This window comes from Rhinatrema bivittatum, chromosome 8, assembly GCF_901001135.1.
Source record: "Rhinatrema bivittatum chromosome 8, aRhiBiv1.1, whole genome shotgun sequence".
NCBI classification, from domain to species: Eukaryota; Metazoa; Chordata; class Amphibia; order Gymnophiona; family Rhinatrematidae; genus Rhinatrema; species Rhinatrema bivittatum.
In genome coordinates this window covers 207,158,314-207,176,316 of record NC_042622.1, presented here as the reverse complement: position 1 = coordinate 207,176,316, position 18,003 = coordinate 207,158,314, and the positions used below count along the sequence as shown (strand labels likewise).

The following is an 18,003-nucleotide window of genomic DNA, read 5'->3' as shown; positions in this document are numbered from 1 at the left end:
ATCATACTACCTACCTTTTTTCCCAGGCCCCATGCCAACCCAGGAGAACAGGCTCTGCATATCCTTGACTGTAAACGGGCTCTAGCTTTCTACCTAGACTGTACAACTGCCCACTAGGAAAGCGCTCAATTGTTCGTCTCTTTCCACCCTAATAAGTTAGGGATGCCTGTGGGTAAGCAGACTCTCTCCTCCTGGTTGGCGGACTGCATATCCCTCTCCTACCAGCAAGCGGGCATTCCATTCCAAGACCATGTTAAAGCACACTCTGTGAGGGCCATGGCGACTTCAGTAGCACAGCTACAATCGGTGCCGCTTCCTGACATTTGCAGGGCTGCTACCTGGAGTTCTCGCCACACCTTTGCAGCCCACTATTGCTTGGATAAAGCCGGAAGACAAGATTCCATCTTCGGCCAATCTGTCCTTCGTAACCTATTTACAACGTGACGTACCAACACCCTTCCGCCTGCCCGGTGGGTTTCAGGATGCCCTCTACCAAATTCCACCCAAGTTGTTGTGCCTGTTGCACGCCTTTTTGGTACATTTGGTGCATGTTCGGACATCCTCAGCTCGGTACTCACCCATATGTGAGGTCTACCATCCTGCTTGTCCTGTGAGAAAGCAAATGGTGCTTACCTGTAACAGGTGTTCTCGCAGGACAGCAGGATGTTAGTCCTCACGAAACTCGCCCGCCGTCCCGCGGTGTTGGGTTCGTAACATTTTGTTTTATTTTTCAGCACTTCCTGTAGCTTTCAAATAAGACTGAAGGGGGGCCCCTGCTGGCTGCAGGGTTTGTGCCATGCTGGGCATGCCCAGTAGGGGCCAGTCAAAGTTCTGAAAACTTTAACAGAAGTTTTCCGTGATTGGGCTCCATCCTGGGATGTCACCCGTATGTGAGGACTAACATCCTGCTGTCCTGTGAACACCTGTTACAGGTAAGCAACATTTGCTTTTTCTGTGAGAACCTTCGTAATTTTTTCATAATGTTGGAAAAGAAACTATATGTAATCTCAAAATGTCAAGCTTGTATTTCCATGAGCTTTGCCTCCGCTGCCAGGGCCACTTATGACATGAACAACTGTGCAGTGTGTGAAAGAATGTCCCCTTGAGCTCTCTCATACAGAGATCTCAAGTTGAAATTTCATCTCTTCCCCTTCAGAAGAAGGAAACAAGAAAAGTGTAATGGAGCCACTACCAAAAAGGTTAGAGAACCTGCATCACCAAAGCAGAGACTCCCTGGCTTCAGGATTGGGTTGTGAGAAGAAAACATCTGTCGGCGCCAAGAAGCAAGCATTCCCATAAGAGGCACTGCACCAAGACTACTTTGGTGTGCACAAAGTTGGTGCCATCTTCCTCCGGTGCCAACATTTTGGCACTATCAACATTGTGTGACACAGCACCAAAGATTCTGATACCAATGCTGTTCGGCCCCAGTTTGGCATGAAAACGCTATTTCTGCTCCGCCTGTGGACAAAACCACTCTGCTCATATTGGTACTATAATTGGACACAATCTCAGTAATTCTTCCTTCACCTGCTCCTGAATACTACCCTTTAATGCAAAGGTTGTGGTTGGACTTTATAACTAATTTGAAAAATATTGTAACTACTCCACCACTACTACCTCTCATGGCGGAAAAAGTCTGCCCAATTAAACTCCTGATAATATGTTGCTCTATTTCAAATGAATCAAAATGTGCACCAGGAAAAATCTCAAACCACCAGCTCTTCAAGGGATAGACCTTCCTCGATGGATCCTCCAATACCTTTCTCCAACAATGAATACAACTCTTGTGCTTCTTTTGATTCCTATTCCTATCATTCATTGAAGAAACCAATAGGTTTGCCTTTGGACCCCTCGCCAGAGCTGGCTAAAAGTACCTCTCCATTAGAGGATGTTGCCTATCTTATCTTTCTTCAAATAATGGCAGAAGCGGTTCCATTTAAATTGGAAGAAAGATGTAGTCAAGGGATGATTTACCTGGTGTTCTAAAATACATTCAGGCACCTAAACAATCCATTTCTGTGCTGGTCCATAAATATCTTTAAGATCTATAGTGTAAAATGTGGCATATTCCCCTCTTTACGTTCGCTATGACTAGAAAGCTGGATCTTAAATATAAGGTGCAATCCTGCGCAAGACATAAAAATGTGCAGCTGCCCCATGAATCAGTGGTAGTAGAATCAGTATAAAAAAAGGCAAAAAAATTCAAGTTGCACTTTAGTACCCCTCCAGGCAAAGATGCAAAGCTACTAGACAACACGAGAGATTTTCCAGTCAGCAATCTTGCAGAATAGAATTTTAGCACAGCAGTTCTGAATAGATCAATATCTTTACATCTTCATACAGAAAATAAAGGATGCTTCTTCAGCTCTACATTTGGACTTGCAAAGTCAATGTGTCCCTCATTTCAGTGATGCTGAATAATGTGCTAACCATCTCATTAGATCTTTGATGTTTTTGAAACCACATCAGTATTATCAGCAGTTGCAATAGGAGCCAGAAGCCTGGTTTGGCTAAAAGCCTCAGGATGTACACACAAAACTGGCAGATCTTCCATGCTCTAGAGACAACTTGTTTGGGGACAAAGTTAGAGAGTCCATAGACCTTCTATAAAATACCACTGCTCAACCCTCCAAACTCTATCAACAGTAACCTCAGACCATAAGAACATACTGGGTCAGACCAAGGGTCCATCAAGCCCAGCATCCTGTTTCCAACAGTGGCCAATCCAGGCCATAAGAACCTGGAAAGTACCCAAAAACTAAGTCTATTCCATGTTACCATTGCTAATGGCAGTGGCTATTCTCTAAATGAACTTAATATCAGGTAATGGACTTCTCCTCCAGGAACTTATCCAATCCTTTTTTAAACACAGCTAAACTAACTGCACTAACCACATCCTCTGGCATCAAATTCCAGAGTTTAATTGTGCGTTGAGTAAAAAAGAACTTTCTCCGATTAGTTTTAAATGTGCCTCATGCTAACTTCATGGAGTGCCCCCTAGTCTTTCTACTATCCGAAAGAGTAAATAACCGATTCACATCTACCCGTTCTAGACCTCTCATGATTTTAAACATCTCTATCATATCCCCCCCTGAGCCGTCTCTTCTCCAAGCTGAAAAGTCCTAACCTCTTTAGTCTTTCCTCATAGGGGAGCTGTTCCATTCCCCTTATCATTTTGGTAGCCCTTCTCTGTACCTTCTCCATCGCAATTATATCTTTTTTGAGATGCCAACGTTTATGCATTATCCTATTTTCTTCTGTTGGATTCTTCTTCCAATTTTTGAATGAAGATCTTTTGGCTAAAATAGCTTCTTTCACCTCCCCTTTTAACCATGCCAGTAATCGTTTTGCCTTCTTTCCACCTTTCTTAATGTGTGGAATACATCTGGATTGTGCTTCTAGAATGGTATTTTTTAACAATAACCACACCTCTTGCACATTTTTTTACTTTTGTAGCTGTTCCTTTCAGTTTTTTTTTTAACAATTTTTCTCATTTTATCAAAGTTTCCCTTTTGGAAGTTTAGCACGAGAGCTGTGTATTTGCATACTGTTCCTCTTCCAGTCATTAATTCAAATTTGATCATATTATGATCACTATTGCCAAGAAGCCCCACCACCGTTACCTCTCTCACCAAGTCCTGTGCTCCACTGAGAATTAGATCTAAAATTGTTCCCTCTTGTCGGTTCCTGAAAGCTATCATTTATTCCATCCAGGAACGTTATCTCTCTAGCGTGTCCCGATGATACATTTACCCAGTCAACATTGGGGTAGTTGAAGTTTCCCATTATTACCGCACTACAAATTTGGTTAGCTTCCCTAATTTCTCTTAGCATTTCACTGTCCGTCTCACCATCTTGACCAGGTGGACAGTAGTATACTCCTTTCACTATAGTCTTCCCCGACACACAAGGGATTTCTACCCATATTCAGTTTTGCATTTAGTCTCATGCAGGATGTTTATCCTGTTGGACTTTATGCCATCCCGGACATAAAGGGCCACACCGCCTCCCGGGTGCTCCTCTCTGTCATTGCGATATAATTTGTACCCTGGTATAGCACTGTCCCATTTGTTATCCTCCTTCCACCATGTCTCTGAGATGACAATTAGGTCTGTCATCATTCACTGCTATACATTCTAATTCTCCCATCTTACTTCTTAGACTTCTGGCATTAGCATACAGACATTTCAAAGTTTGTTTTTTGTTTGTATTTTCATTCTGCTTTTTAATTGATAGGGATAAGTTAGAATTTTTTAGCTCAGGTGAGTTTTTAAGTACAGGCACTTGGACTACTTTTCTTATTATTGGAACCTCACTGTCAGGATGCCCTAATTGTAATGCAACATTAGTATCCTTTGAAGATACCTGTCTCCGAACCATGCGCTGCTGAGTGACTGTCGGCTTTCCCCTGTCTTCTAGTTTAAAAGCTGCTTATCTCCTTTTTAAAGGTTAGTGCCAGCAGTCTGATTCCACCCTGGTTAAGGTGGAGCCCATCCCTTCAGAAGAAACTCCACCCTTCCCCAAAAGGTTCCCCAGTTCCTAACAAAACTGAATCCCTCTTCCTTGCACCATCGTCTCATCCACGCATTGAGACTCCGGAGCTCTGCCTGCCTCTGGTGACCTGCGTGTGGAACAGGGAGCATTTCAGAGAATGCTACCCTGGAGCTTCTGGATTTGAGCTTTCTACCTAAGAGCATAAATTTGGCTTCCAGAACCTCCCTCCCACATTTTCCTATGTTGTTGGGCCCACATGTACCACGACAGCCGGCTCCTCCCCAGCACTGTCTAAAATCCTATCTAGGTGACGTGTGAGGTCCGCCACCTTCGCACCAGGTAGGCATGTTACCAGGCGATCCTCACGCCCACTAGCCACCCAGCTATCTGCATTCCTAATAATCGAATCACCAACTATGACGGCCGACCTGACCATTCCCTCCTGGGCAGTAGGCCTTGGGGAGATATCCTCAGTGCAAAAGGACAATGCATCACCTGGAGAGCAGGCCCTTGCTACAGGATCCTTTCCTGCTACACCCGGTTGATGCTCTCCAATCATTAGACTTTCTTCCTCCAAGGCAGCACCAGGGCTGCCAGTCTGAAGTTGGGACTTGGTTACTATGTCCCTGAAAGTCTCATCTATATACCTCTCTGTCTGCCTCAGCTCCTCTAGGTCTGCCACTCTAGCCTCCAGAGATCGGACTCGTTCTCTGAGAGCCAGGAGCTCTTTGCATCGCATGCACATGTACAACTTCTCACCGGTGGGTAAAAAATCATACATGTGACACTCGATGCAAAAGACTGAGAAGCCCCCCTCTTGCTGCTGGACTGCTGCCTTCATCTCAGTTTTGATCAGTTCCTAGTTGAGGTTTAGGTTGCTATGGGAGTAGGAATGTGTCTAACGTCCTTTAAATGTATTAGTGAATTCACTATATGTCTAGTAGTGGCTTACCGGGGTCTGATCAAACTCTCAAAGTTTTTGTTGTTGGTTTGTTTGTTTTTTGGTTTTTTTTGTGAAAGTGTCACCTGCCTATAAATTAAAGGATGAGCTAGGGGTGGGTGGGAGGGTTGGGAAATACAAACAGTCTAACTTCAGTTAGTCAGCCAGAGTGACTCACTACTCTCTTGATTAACAAATTTTGGTACCTATTCAAACCAAATCACACTACCACAACACCTTTCCAAGGTGAGTAACTGAGCTGAACGTTTCAACCTTTTTACTTAGGTATATACTGCTCCTAGCTTATTTCTAGCTTCTGGCTACTTTTTGGAGGGGTTTTTTCTTTTCAATACACTCAGTTTGTATTAAATACAAACACTCAGTTCTTAAAAGTCTGCAAAACACTCAGTTCTGCAGACTTTTAAAATTAAACACACTACCTACTGCTTACTAGCTGCCTTATTGACTGACTATTTAAAAATACAAACAGTCTAACTTGTTTATTCACTGCCTTACTGACTATTAAAAGCACAAACACACTAAATAATATTCCCAAATAGTTAACTTTGCCCCAATACTTTTAAAAAAGACAATGTCCCAAGCAAAAACTTACTGATTCCTTTCAGCCACCAGCAAGGTGATCCTCTCCTCTCTGTGCTCCCACTGGAAAGTGGACCAGATGCTTAGTCTCTGTCCCGACGCGGGGCCCAACCCAGAGGCCATGTCCTGATGCCTGGGCCTAGGCCAGGGCCCACTGACAGTCTGGCTCAGAGGCTGGGTCTCAACACCATGACCTTGGCCCATACCCAGGCCTGTGCTTGGTCCTGACCCCTGGGCCTAGGCTAGGGCCCAAGGCGGTTCCCAATGCCAGGCCTTGGCCTGGACCCAACATCAGGTCCTTGGCCTAGGTCAGGTCCCAATGCCAGGCCTTTGCCCATACACAGGTCCTGATGCTTGGGCCTAGGCCAGGGCCCGCTAACAGTCCAGCCCGGAGGCCGGGCCAAGGCCCTCAATGTCAGAATCTAGTCTCCGGGCTGCGGCATCGGGCCCAGGCCCTGGCCCTGGCCCAGACATCGGGACTACAGGGCCTCAGCCCAGCCGGGCTGAGGCCCTGTAGTCAGAACCCAGCCTTGGGCCTGGGTCCAGGCCAGAATGCGGCATCCAATTTGATTATTATATGGGGTGGGGTTTGTCGGGAAATTTCCCGGGCCTGGGTTTTTGCTCGGGTCTCTGCCTAGGCCCCAGTGTCCCGCTCTGGCACTGGCCATGGCCACTTCAGGTCTTGGCCTAGGCGAGACCCAGACTTTGGACCTAGGCCAAGGTCCCAGAGTCAGGCTCAGGCATAGGCCAGGACTCCTGTTTTGAGCTTCTGCCTACTCCCTAGGTAAGGCCCCAGTTTTAGGTTTTGGCTTAGGCCCTACTGGCAACTTTTTTTTTTTTTTTTTTTTTTATAAAGGGTTTCAAAAGAAAACAAGTTTCTGATGAAATTTTGTCAGAATTTAACTCATTCAGTTTTGAAAATGATCCAAAACAAAATAGGAAATTCTATCACATTTCCTATTTCGTTTCTCCTGAATGCCCATCGCTAAAGACTAATTATTCTGTTTAGGAGTGGAATTGATGGAAACCCTGACAGCTGCTGGATGGAAGAGGGGAAATATTAGAATTCTCTTTCTTATATCTGGTTGTATCTTACTCTGGGAATGTCCAGTGCCTGCTCTGATGGACCAGCGTGCTTTTTGTTTACTACCAGAACATCAATGAGTGTATCTGCTATGTGTGAGAGAGACTTCAGATATGCGTAATCCTTGATAAAACTCAGATTTTGAAAGCTATGCTTTAAACCAGTATATAATACTCAAATATGATGAGCAGAACAATTTGCTAGGCCTACGGATTGTTTAATTTTTTAAGGGTGTAACTTTGTAATTGTTAAATATTTTAGATTAATAAAAAGTATTGTTGGTTTGTCTTTCAGGTGCTTGAAGTTACTTCTCCAACTGCTGGGAGTGTCCTGGTGGGAATGGCCCATCTACAGCTGCTGCAGCTGTCCCAAGAAGTTTCAGTCAGGACCATGTCTCCTCATGGGGAATCTGTGGATTCAGTACCAGCTCAGATCCCCTCTGCCTTTCTGAAAGTTTCTGATTGCTACTCACAGGTCCTTGATGCTTCCAGCCTCTCCTATGAGCTGTCATGTGGAGAATCCTCAGAACTTCAGCCTGCAAGAATTCCACCAACTCTCTTGACATCTTCCCACAGCTTGCCACACAATATGTCCACAGTCATTTCTAATACCAAATTTACAATCCATACCTCTTCCAATTGTGTTGATTCAGTGGATCCTCTGTCAGTGCAGGTCTCCTCACACCTCATTTCTTCCTTAAATGCTTCCATGGTACATTCACCTGGAATCTCAAACCCAGTGTCACTCACTTTGGGAGATGACTTGAAGGATGGATGTCACATGTCAATTCAGCAGCCCACAGCCAAAAATCTCCTTCCACAACCAGAGTTTTCTGCCAGGCCTTCTGAAGAAATAGCAATTGCCAGGATAACCTTTGATCAAGATACCAACAAACAGCAAGGGATTATGGTATGTGGCACAGAATTTTGTGGAAAGCTTTACAGAACATATAGTAGATGTTCAATAAAGCTCATGTGGCAATGGGATATAATACAAATTATTAAATTGGGTGGTTACTGAGGCATGATGTGAAACTACTGAAATTCTTTAATCACCTGAAATGTATAATTGATTATATCATCCCACAAATTCTGGAATGTCTTATATAATAGTTTGAAAACTAAATTGCTGTGTTTTAAAAAGCTTGGATAAACATAGAAATAACGGCAGAAAAGGACCAAATGGTCCATTCAGTCTGCCCAGCAAGCTTATGGTAGTATCTTCTGCACTGTATAGCTTACCTGCATGCTCATTAGTTTCCCAGACCGTAAAAGACCGGGCCCTCTATTGCTGTTTGAATCCAGTTTCCCTTACCCCCTGCTGTTACAGCAGAATGCCATGATGGAGTTGCATCACCTGTTGCGGTCCCGACCGCCTCCCCCATGTTTGGGGTCGGGTCCGCTTACCTTCGCTCCAGGCTGCAAGAAGAGACGCCGAAGTCCCGGTCCGCTGGGCCGCACGTCCACGGCGTTTCCACGTGGAGAACGCCGACAGAAGCTCTACCCCGCTTCCTTCGCCTTGCGCGCGCGAGGGCAGCCCTTATGTGCATCCAGCACCTGGAAGTATGGCACAGCCCCCTGGCTGACGTCAAACGCCAGGCCTGCATAAACCCGGCGCCCAGACTCTGAGAAAGCACCTTGCAATGAGGTTCCCTGACTTCTAGTTGCCGTCCAGACTCTGCTGCTGCTGGTTCCTGGTTCCCCGGTGCTTGTTCCAGTTCCTGCCTCAGCGATCCTTCATCTCTTGTCTTCCTGATTCCTGATCTTGGCCTGCTTCCAACACCTCTGCTAGCTGCCTGCCTCGACCCTGGTTTGCTTCTGAACACTGTCTGCCAGCTGCCTGTCTCGACCCTGGTCTGCCTTGAACACTGTTTGCTAGCTGCCTGCCTCGATCCTGGTTTGCTTCTAAACTGTGCTTGCTAGCTGCCCGTCTTGACCCTGGTCCTGCTTCTGACACCTCCCACCTGCGGGTTTGCTCCAGCTCTTAAGTCCCAAGGGCCCTGCTCCCTACGGGCTCATCCTGGGGGGATCCCGGGTCCCGGTGAAGCAGTCCGCCAGCCGCTAGACTCCGCCTCCCGGTCTGCTCCAAGGAACCCTCCCTGCAGGCCGGCCCAAGGGTCCACCGTCTCTCTACCATAACACTAACAGTTTGCAAGGCCATGGACCCGGCGGAGGTGCCTAGCCTGCAGACCATCCCCAGGTTGGCACAGCGCCTACAACAGCAGCAGCACTGCATCGACACCCTTGCCGCCACCGTGGAGCACCTGGTCGCCCGTTTGGAAGCGACGGCTTCTGAGACGCCGCCAGCGCTGCCCCCAGCTCCTGCCTTGAGCGCAACTCCGGTTACCCAACTGCCTGCCCCTACTCGCTATGCAGGGGATACCAAGGCATGTCGGGGTTTCCTGAATCAGTGCTACGTCCGGTTTTCCCTGTTGCCCACGCAGTTTCCATCTGACTCTGTGAAGGTAGCCTATATCTTCTCCCTTCTCGATGGAAGGGCACTTGACTGGGCCTCTCCCATGTGGGAACGGTAGGATCCCTTATTACACAACCTCCAGGAATTTGTCCTCAATTTCTGACAAGCCTTAGACGACCCAGCCCGCCAGACCACTGCTGCGTCCGAACTATTGCATTTAAAGCAAGGATCTTGGTCCGTGGCGGACTATACCATTGAATTCCACACCCTCGCCATGGAGATAGGCTGGCAAGACGACTGCCTTAGAGGCATATATCTGGAAGGTTTGGCAGGTCGTATCAAGGATGAACTGACAGGTCGGGACATTCCCGATGATATCAACGACCTCATAGACGTGGCTGGTCGAGTTGACCGGAGGCTACAGCAACAAGACAAGGAGGGGGGCGCCCGCTGCGTAGACCTCTGACATCGCCCTCGGCACCCGCCAGGATCATGACTGCCAAGGCTTCAGCCTCTTCCTCTTCCTCAGACGAGCCTATGCAATTAGGCCGCGCCCCTCTAACTGCGGAGGAGAGAAGGAGATGCCGCATGCAGGCGTTGTGCCTTTACTGTGGCGTGAAAGGGCACTTCCTGGCCCACTGCCCGGGGCGTCCAGGAAACGACCGAGCCTAGGTTGTTCCGAGGAGCTACTCCTAGGCTATGCTGGTTCAGCTCCTCAATGCTCTGCACCTGTGACCCTCAAGTATTCTGGGGGCAAATTCCAGACCTTGGCCTTCATTGACTCTGGGGCTGAGGGGAACTTTATAGTAGCAGACTTGGTCCAGCAGTTACGCCTGCCCTCTATTCCAAGACGTCCTCCGCTACGCGTCACATCCATCCGTGGCACCGTACTCCCCGGGACTATTACCGGCTCTACGACTCCCCTGACCCTCCAGATGGGGGCGCTTCACTTCGAAGAAATATCCTTCTTGGTACTAGAGAAGGCCATGCACCCCTTGGTGCTAGGGCTACCCTGGTTACGCCGCCACTCTCCTGTGATTCAGTGGGACACCCTTCAGTTGACTCAATGGAGTCCCTTCTGCTTCTCGCATTGCCTCTAGGTCCCGCGACTGGCCTTGCTTAGCACCTCAAATCTCCTACCAGCACCGTACCAAGCCTTTGCCGGAGGTGTTCTCCAAAGAGATGGCGGAGATCCTTCCGCAACACCGGCCCTTTGACTGTGCGATAGACTTGCTGCCCGGTACCACCCCGCCTCGTGGCCGTGTGTACCTGTTATCCTTGCCTGAGACTACCGCCATGTCGGAATACATCACCGAGAACCTAGCCAAGGGCTTCATTCGCCCTCTCGCTCGCCAGCCGGGGCTGGTTTCTTTTTCGTGGGGAAAAAGGACGGTTTGCTCCGGCCCTGCATTGATTATCGAGGGCTGAATGCCATCACTAAAAGAGACCGGTATCCACTCCCATTGATCCCCAAGCTCTTGGACTGGCTACAGGGGGCCAAGCTGTTAACCAAACTCGACCTCAGAGGAGCCTACAATCTCGTCTGCATACGCCCCGGCGACGAGTGGAAGACTGCCTTCAACACCAGGGATGAGCACTACGAGTACCTAGTAATGCCCTTTGGACTCTGCAATGCCCCGCCAGTCTTCCAAAACCTCATGAATGAGGTCTTGAGGGAGATGCTCCATTCCCACGTCATAGTGTATCTGGACGATGTGCTAATTTTCTCTAAGGACTTGGAATCCCACCGACGACATGTCAAGCAGGTATTACAAGCCTTGAAAAATAACCACCTGTACGCCAAACTAGAAAAGTGCATGTTTGAGTGTGAGTCCTTGCCGTTCCTAGGATATATTGTCTCCTCTACCGGGTTCCGGATGGACCCAGAGAAGGTGTCTGCTATCACCAAATGGCCTCGCCCATCTGGGTTAAAGGCTTTGCAGAGGTTCCTGGGGTTTGCTAACTTCTATAGACATTTTATTCCCCACTACTCGCGTAGGGTGGCTCCCCTCACGGCCCTGACCCGCAAGGGAGCAGACGCTAAAACATGGCCTGACACGGCTGTTCGAGCCTTCGAGGATCTGAAACAAGCCTTCTTGGTTGATGCCTGCTTGCATCATCCGGACCCGTCACACCCCTTCGTGGTAGAGATAGATGCCTCCAACCTTGTGGTGGGGGCCGTCCTCAGCCAGCGCGCGCCTTCTGGACAGCTACTACCCTGCTCGTACTATTCGAAGAAAGTCTCTCCCGCTGAAGCAAATTACTCCATTGGTGACAAGGAACTCCTCACCATCAAATTAGCATTTGAGGAATGGAGACAATGGCTAGAAGGAGCAGTTCACCCGGTAACAGTTTACACAGACCACAAGAATCTAGAATTCCTGTCCCACGCACAGCAATTGAACCCCCGACAAGCCAGATGGTCGCTCTTCTTCAATCGCTTCAACTTCACTCTCCAGTATCACCTAGCCTCGAAAAATATCCGAGCCGACGCGCTATCCTGGACCTCGATGTCTGAGGAGGAGGAGGAACCCCCTCGATACATCCTTGATCCGTCGAAGGTTCGTCTGACTGCCCTTGCCATCCTTTCCCAAGGAAGGACCTTAGTCCCCAAGCACTCCCGTTTAAAGGTACTACGCTGGGCCCACGACTCCCTAACAGGCGGGCATGCTGGGCAGGAGCGGACACTGGAACTATTAAATAGATATTACTGGTGGCCCAACCTCCGTCGAGACGTCCGAGCCTACGTGGGTTCTTGCCCCACCTGCGCTAAACAGAAAACCAACGTCGGACCTGCGTGGGGCTTACTGCAGCCGCTTCCAGTCCCCACTGAACTGTGGTTCCACATAGCCACGGATTTCATAGTAGATCTACCCACGTCCCAGGGAAAGACTGTGATCTGGGTCATAGTAGATCGTTTCTCCAAGATGGCCCACTTCGTGCCACTACCCAAGTTGCCGTCGGCCCCTGAAAGGTGCTCCTATTCGCACAACATATTTTCCGCATCCACGGACTCCCCCAGGACATTGTGTCCGACCGAGGACCGCAATTTACAGCCCGGTACTGGAGGGCCCTCTGTAAGTGTTTCAAGGTCCAGCTCAGCTTCTCCACCGCCTTCCATCCTCAAAGCAACGGCCAGTCTGAAAGGATGAATCGCTCTCTAAAGACCTTCCTTCGCGCCTTCATCAATGAAAAACAAGACAATTGGACAGAACTCCTGGCCTGGGCTGAGTTTGCATATAATAATCAGGTTCATGCTGCCACTAGAAGCTCGCCCTTTCAGATAGTATACGGGAAACAACTCAAGCCTCCATTGCCCATTGCTATGCCCAGCTCCTCTCCTGCAGCCCAGTTGTCCGCTCAACGGCTACAGGATCTATGGCAGGGCATCCAGAGCAAGCTTGCTTCCACTGCCAGGACAGCCAAGAGATATGCTGACCAACACCACCGACCCGCACCGGTATTCCTTCCCGGGGACCGTGTTTGGCTCAGCACTAAGAACATCCATCTAAGGCTGCCCTCTAGAAGATTCGCACCCAAGTTCTGTGGACCCTTTCGGGTGGCCGAAAGGGTAGGATTGGTCTCGTACAGGTTGCGATTGCCGTCCACATTACTGATCCACGATGTCTTCCACGTCTCCCTCCTAAAACCGGTGGTCCTCTCCCGCTTCCACCGCAAGTCATCAGACCCCACATCCACACCCGTGGCTGAGGATCCCACCTATCAAGTAAGAGAGGTTGTCGATGTACGATTCTTCAACCGCCGATGGGAGTAGCTCTTAGCCTGGGAGGGCTGCGGGGACGAGGACAACACGTGGGAGCCTGCTCGCAACATCTTAGATAAATCCCCTCCTCCGACAGTTTCACCTTGACCATCCTGGAAAACCTGGTCCTTTGAAGAGGGGGCGTAAAGGAGGGGGTACTGTTGCGGTCCCGACCGCCTCCCCCATGTTCGGGGTCGGGTCCGCTCCAGGCCACAGGAAGAGACGCCGAAGTCCCGGTCCGCTGGGCCGCACGTCCGCGGCGTTTCCACGTGGAGAACGCCGACAGAAGCTCCACCCGCCTCCTTCGCCGCGCGCGCAGCCCTTATGTGCATCCAGCACCCGGAAGTATGGCACAGCCCCCTGTCTGACGTCAGATGCTAGGCCTGCATAAAACCGGCGCCCAGACTCCGAGAAAGCGCCTTGCAACGAGGTTCCCTGACTTCTAGTTGCCGTCCAGACTCTGCTGCTGCTGGTTCCTGGTTCCCCGGTGCTTGTTCCAGTTCCTGCCTCAGCGATCTTTCATCTGTTGTCTTCCTTGTTCCTGATCTTGGCCTGCTTCCGACACCTCTGCTAGCTGCCTGCCTTGACCCTTGTTTACTTATGAACACTGTCTGCCAGCTGTCTGCCTCGACCCTGGTTTGCTTCTGAACACTGTCTGCCAGCTGCCTGCCTCGACCCTGGTTTGCTTCTGAACACTGTCTGCCAGCTGCCTGCCTCGACCCTGGTCTGCCTTGAACACTGTTTGCTAGCTGCCTGCCTCGATCCTGGTTTGCTTCTGAACTGTGCTTGCTAGCTGCCCGTCTTGACCCTGGTCCTGCTTCTGACACGTCCCACCTGCGAGTTTGCTCTGGCTCTTAAGTCCCAAGGGCCCGGCTCCCTACGGGCTCCTCCTGGGGGGATCCTGGGTCCCGGGTGAAGCAGTCCGCCAGCCGCTAGACTCCACCTCCCGGTCTGCTCCAAGGAACCCTCCCTGCAGGCCGGCCCAAGGGTCCACTGTCTCTCTACCATACCACTAACATCAAAAGTATCAAGGCTTACTGGTTAAGGGTAGAAACTGCCGCACCACCTGCACTCTTTTCTTCATTGTCATCCTTTAGAGATTCACAGTATCCCATGCCCCTTGAATTCTTTCAATGTTTTGGTTTTCACCACCTCCTCCAGAAGGGTATTCCAGGCATCCACCACCCTCTCTGTGAAGAAACATTTTGATGTTGGTTCTGAGACGTTCTCCCTGGAGTTTCATTTTGTGAACCCTAGTTCTACTGATTTCTTTCCAATGGAAAAGTTTTGATGTTTGTACATGATTAAAACCTTTCAGGTATGTGAAGGTCTGTACATATTACCTCTATGCCTCCTTTCTAAGATGTCTAAGTTGAAAAAATGTGCATCTGAGAATTTTCAGAAACATCTTTTTATACATTCTAGTTACACACAAATTCAGCCAGCCATCAAGTTGGGAGGTCTAAAGGCATGGTGCTTCTATAAACATCCAATTATAGATTTCAGAATGTTAGACATCCATTGTAACTGCCATTTTGTGTCTAAATCTGCATCGCGTAATCAAGTATGTAAACAGATAGGTAATTTGTCTGGCAGTGTTTCTGTAGTTTTTGTTTTCTATCAAGTTATTGCAACCACTTTAAATTTTAAAATAAGTGATTATATAGATTGTTTTGACTTCCTGAATTCTCTTATCAAGTCCCACAGTCTGTGCCAATAATCCTTTTAATATAGTAAATATTTTGTGCAATGTCTCTCTCCCTTTTCATAATTATATTTTTTTCTCCATGGACAAACTGGATAAACTCAGCCAAGATAATAAAGCTCTGACAGCTCAGAAAGACCAAAAAGATCTTTCTGACCAGCCACTTATCACACGTCACTACAATATTTTCTTTCCACACTGCGAAAGAACATAAATTTCTCTTGTATTTTTTTTTTTTTTACAGCTGTTGATCAAATTTTACCCTTTTTTTTTTTTTTTTTTTTAAATCAATTTTTATTTTTAGTGAGTTATCAAAGTTTTCACCAAAACCCCTTTTTCAAAATTGAGTTTGACATCACTTCGGTATTTTTAAAATTGTCAGTCTAAACTGAGCATCGAGATGACAGATTTTCTTGATCTCTGTGTGAGATATCTCAGGCCTTCTTGCAACATGCTGAATTGTATCAATTATATAAACATGCAACCCAAGGCCAGGAGATCAGGCCTTAAACACTTGAATGACTTTTTAGAATCATCTTGCTCCTCTTTCAGAAAAAGGAGAAAGTCAGCATCTGCAGAGAGACCATCACCCAAAATAAATATAGTTTATTATCACACTCTTCCACCATAAGAGTTCAAAGCATGTGACAGGCAAAGATTAAACAAAGAAACTGATTTACAATGTGAATGGGTATACAGTCTACAAAGCAATAATTTGGACCTAGAAATAGGTTATAGTAAAAAAAAAAAAAAAAGGACAAACAAGGACTTAGAAATAGCAAGATAGACGCTACAATGTTAATTGAATTGCACACAAATCTCAGTGCCAATGTTTTGTCTTTGGTGCCAAGCAGTCTGAAAAGACTGGACATACTTTAGTACAGTGGTTCTCAACCTTTTTTCTGTCGGGACACACCTGACAGATGGTTCTCACATGCGTGACACACTGACCCATGATCGTCACGGGGTTAGATGTAAAAGTACAGTTTGCATCCATGGAAACCCCCCTGACCCACAATAATGGATGTAAAGCAGAATTATGACATTCCCCATATAACTCACCCTACAAAAAAGATGTTCTGGTGTCATCTCAGTAACAGCAACTCAAACTCCTTCTACTTCCAGGCTCAATAGCCCTACTTATGAAAAGACAGTAGTTTACCACCAATGCATGTCCTCTTGAGAAAACACAACAAATAAGACTGATAAAACTCTTACATGCTAGTAAAATATCTCATCTCGGTAACAGACACAGAACCGACCTAACATACTCCCAGGATCTGTAGTAATGCACATAAACTAATCCGCACACAGTTACACCTGTATTATGGAATACACTCAAACAGGAGCAACCGTATCTATGAAATGGCAACACTATAAATATTAAATCAGGCCCTAAAAACCAATACACCTCTTATTGGGAAAACAGAACTAGCAAGCAGCTATAGATCCCCACACAGAAATAATTGTAAAACTATACTAATAAGCAGAATAAATGTTTCAAAACAGCTATGAACAGAATAACATCCAACAATTAAAAACTCATGAAAACTATTAAAAATTCTCCAAACACCAATAAAATATTTCAAAAAAAGCAGACACATCACATAATATTAAATAATTAAAATGGCAGTCAATCAAGAAAAATAAACTTAAAAAGCCACCTTTACTTACCCCTTCCAGCAGCTCTCCTACTCCTCTTCCATGCAGGCCGTAGCACACAGCAGAAGCAGCAGTAGAGGCTAAGCTCTATACTCATGGTCCTCTTCCTTAGTGCCCATGTCTCTCTCACACACACCATACCAGTCATGCCCCCATGACCAGTTTCTGTCTCTCACACACCAATCATCTCCCAGTCTTTGACACACACACTAGTCACCTTCCTGAACAGTTTCTCTCATGCCATACACACACACAGGCTTCCCACTCCCGTGTTCTACTTACATATACGGGCTTCTCACTCTCATAATCACTTTCTCTGTCTCACACACACTCATCAGTCTCTCACTCCCATGCTTTTTCTCTCCACATGCACAGGCTTCCCACTCCCATGTTCTGTCTTACATATACAGGCTTCTCCCTCACATGCTGTGTCTCACACACACCCAGGTTTCTCACTCCCATGCTCACTCTCTCCACATGCACAGGCTTCTCATTCCCATAATCACTTTCTCTCTGTTACACACACATACATACACACACACACCAGTCTCTCATTTCCATGCTCGCTCTCCACTGCACAGGCTTCTCATTCCCTGAATCACATTCTTTCTCTCACATTCACACACCAGTCTCTTTCTCTCACACTCACCGTCACCTTACCAACCAGTCTCTTGCTCTCATGCATGCACACATGCACACAAACACAGGCTTCCCACTCCCATGCTCTCTCTCTCTCACATAATCAGGCTTCTCACTCCCATGCTTTCTTTCACACACATCCCCCCCCCCCCCGCCACACACACACACACACACACCCCACACAACACCAGGCTTCTTACGCCCATACTTTCTCACTTCCATGCATTTTCTCTCTCTCACACACACACATCAGTCACCTCCCTGACTAATGTCTCACACTCTCACATATACATCAGTCATCTCCTTGAGCAGTCACTTTCATTGTCTCTCACATATACACACACATCAGCTCTCTGACCAGTTTCTCTCAATCACACACATGCTCTCAATCACACACAGGCAGGCAGGCTGCTTCTCTCGCTTTCTCTCACTCACTTCCTCTCCCCCCCCCCCCCCCCAAATGGTAGCTGCAGCAGCCGCCTCCTCCAGCCCCCGCAAGCCAAGAAAGTAGAATCCCATCGACCGCGGGAGGCTCACGCTGCTGTCTCCTTTCCCTATTACCGGCTGCTTCAATTGCGCGGGGGCCGCTGCTGCAGCCGCTGCTGCTATTTTATCACGCGGCATGGCTCTTTCTCCTTCCCGCGCACCACATATCACTTCCTGTTCCGGGTCACGGGGGGGGGGGGGGGTGAGGCGCG

At 47.8% G+C, this 18,003-nt stretch overlaps 1 protein-coding gene across 1 annotated transcript in view; it reads left to right on the top strand.

The window, feature by feature from the left end:
- TSPOAP1 (TSPO associated protein 1) overlaps positions 1–18,003 on the top strand; it is a 1,024,985-nt gene that overhangs the window by 681,931 nt on the left and 325,051 nt on the right. The window contains exon 20 of the mRNA XM_029613537.1: positions 7,416–8,030. Within this exon, the coding sequence (XP_029469397.1) occupies positions 7,416–8,030 (615 nt within the window). The remainder of the gene's footprint in view (positions 1–7,415; positions 8,031–18,003) is intronic.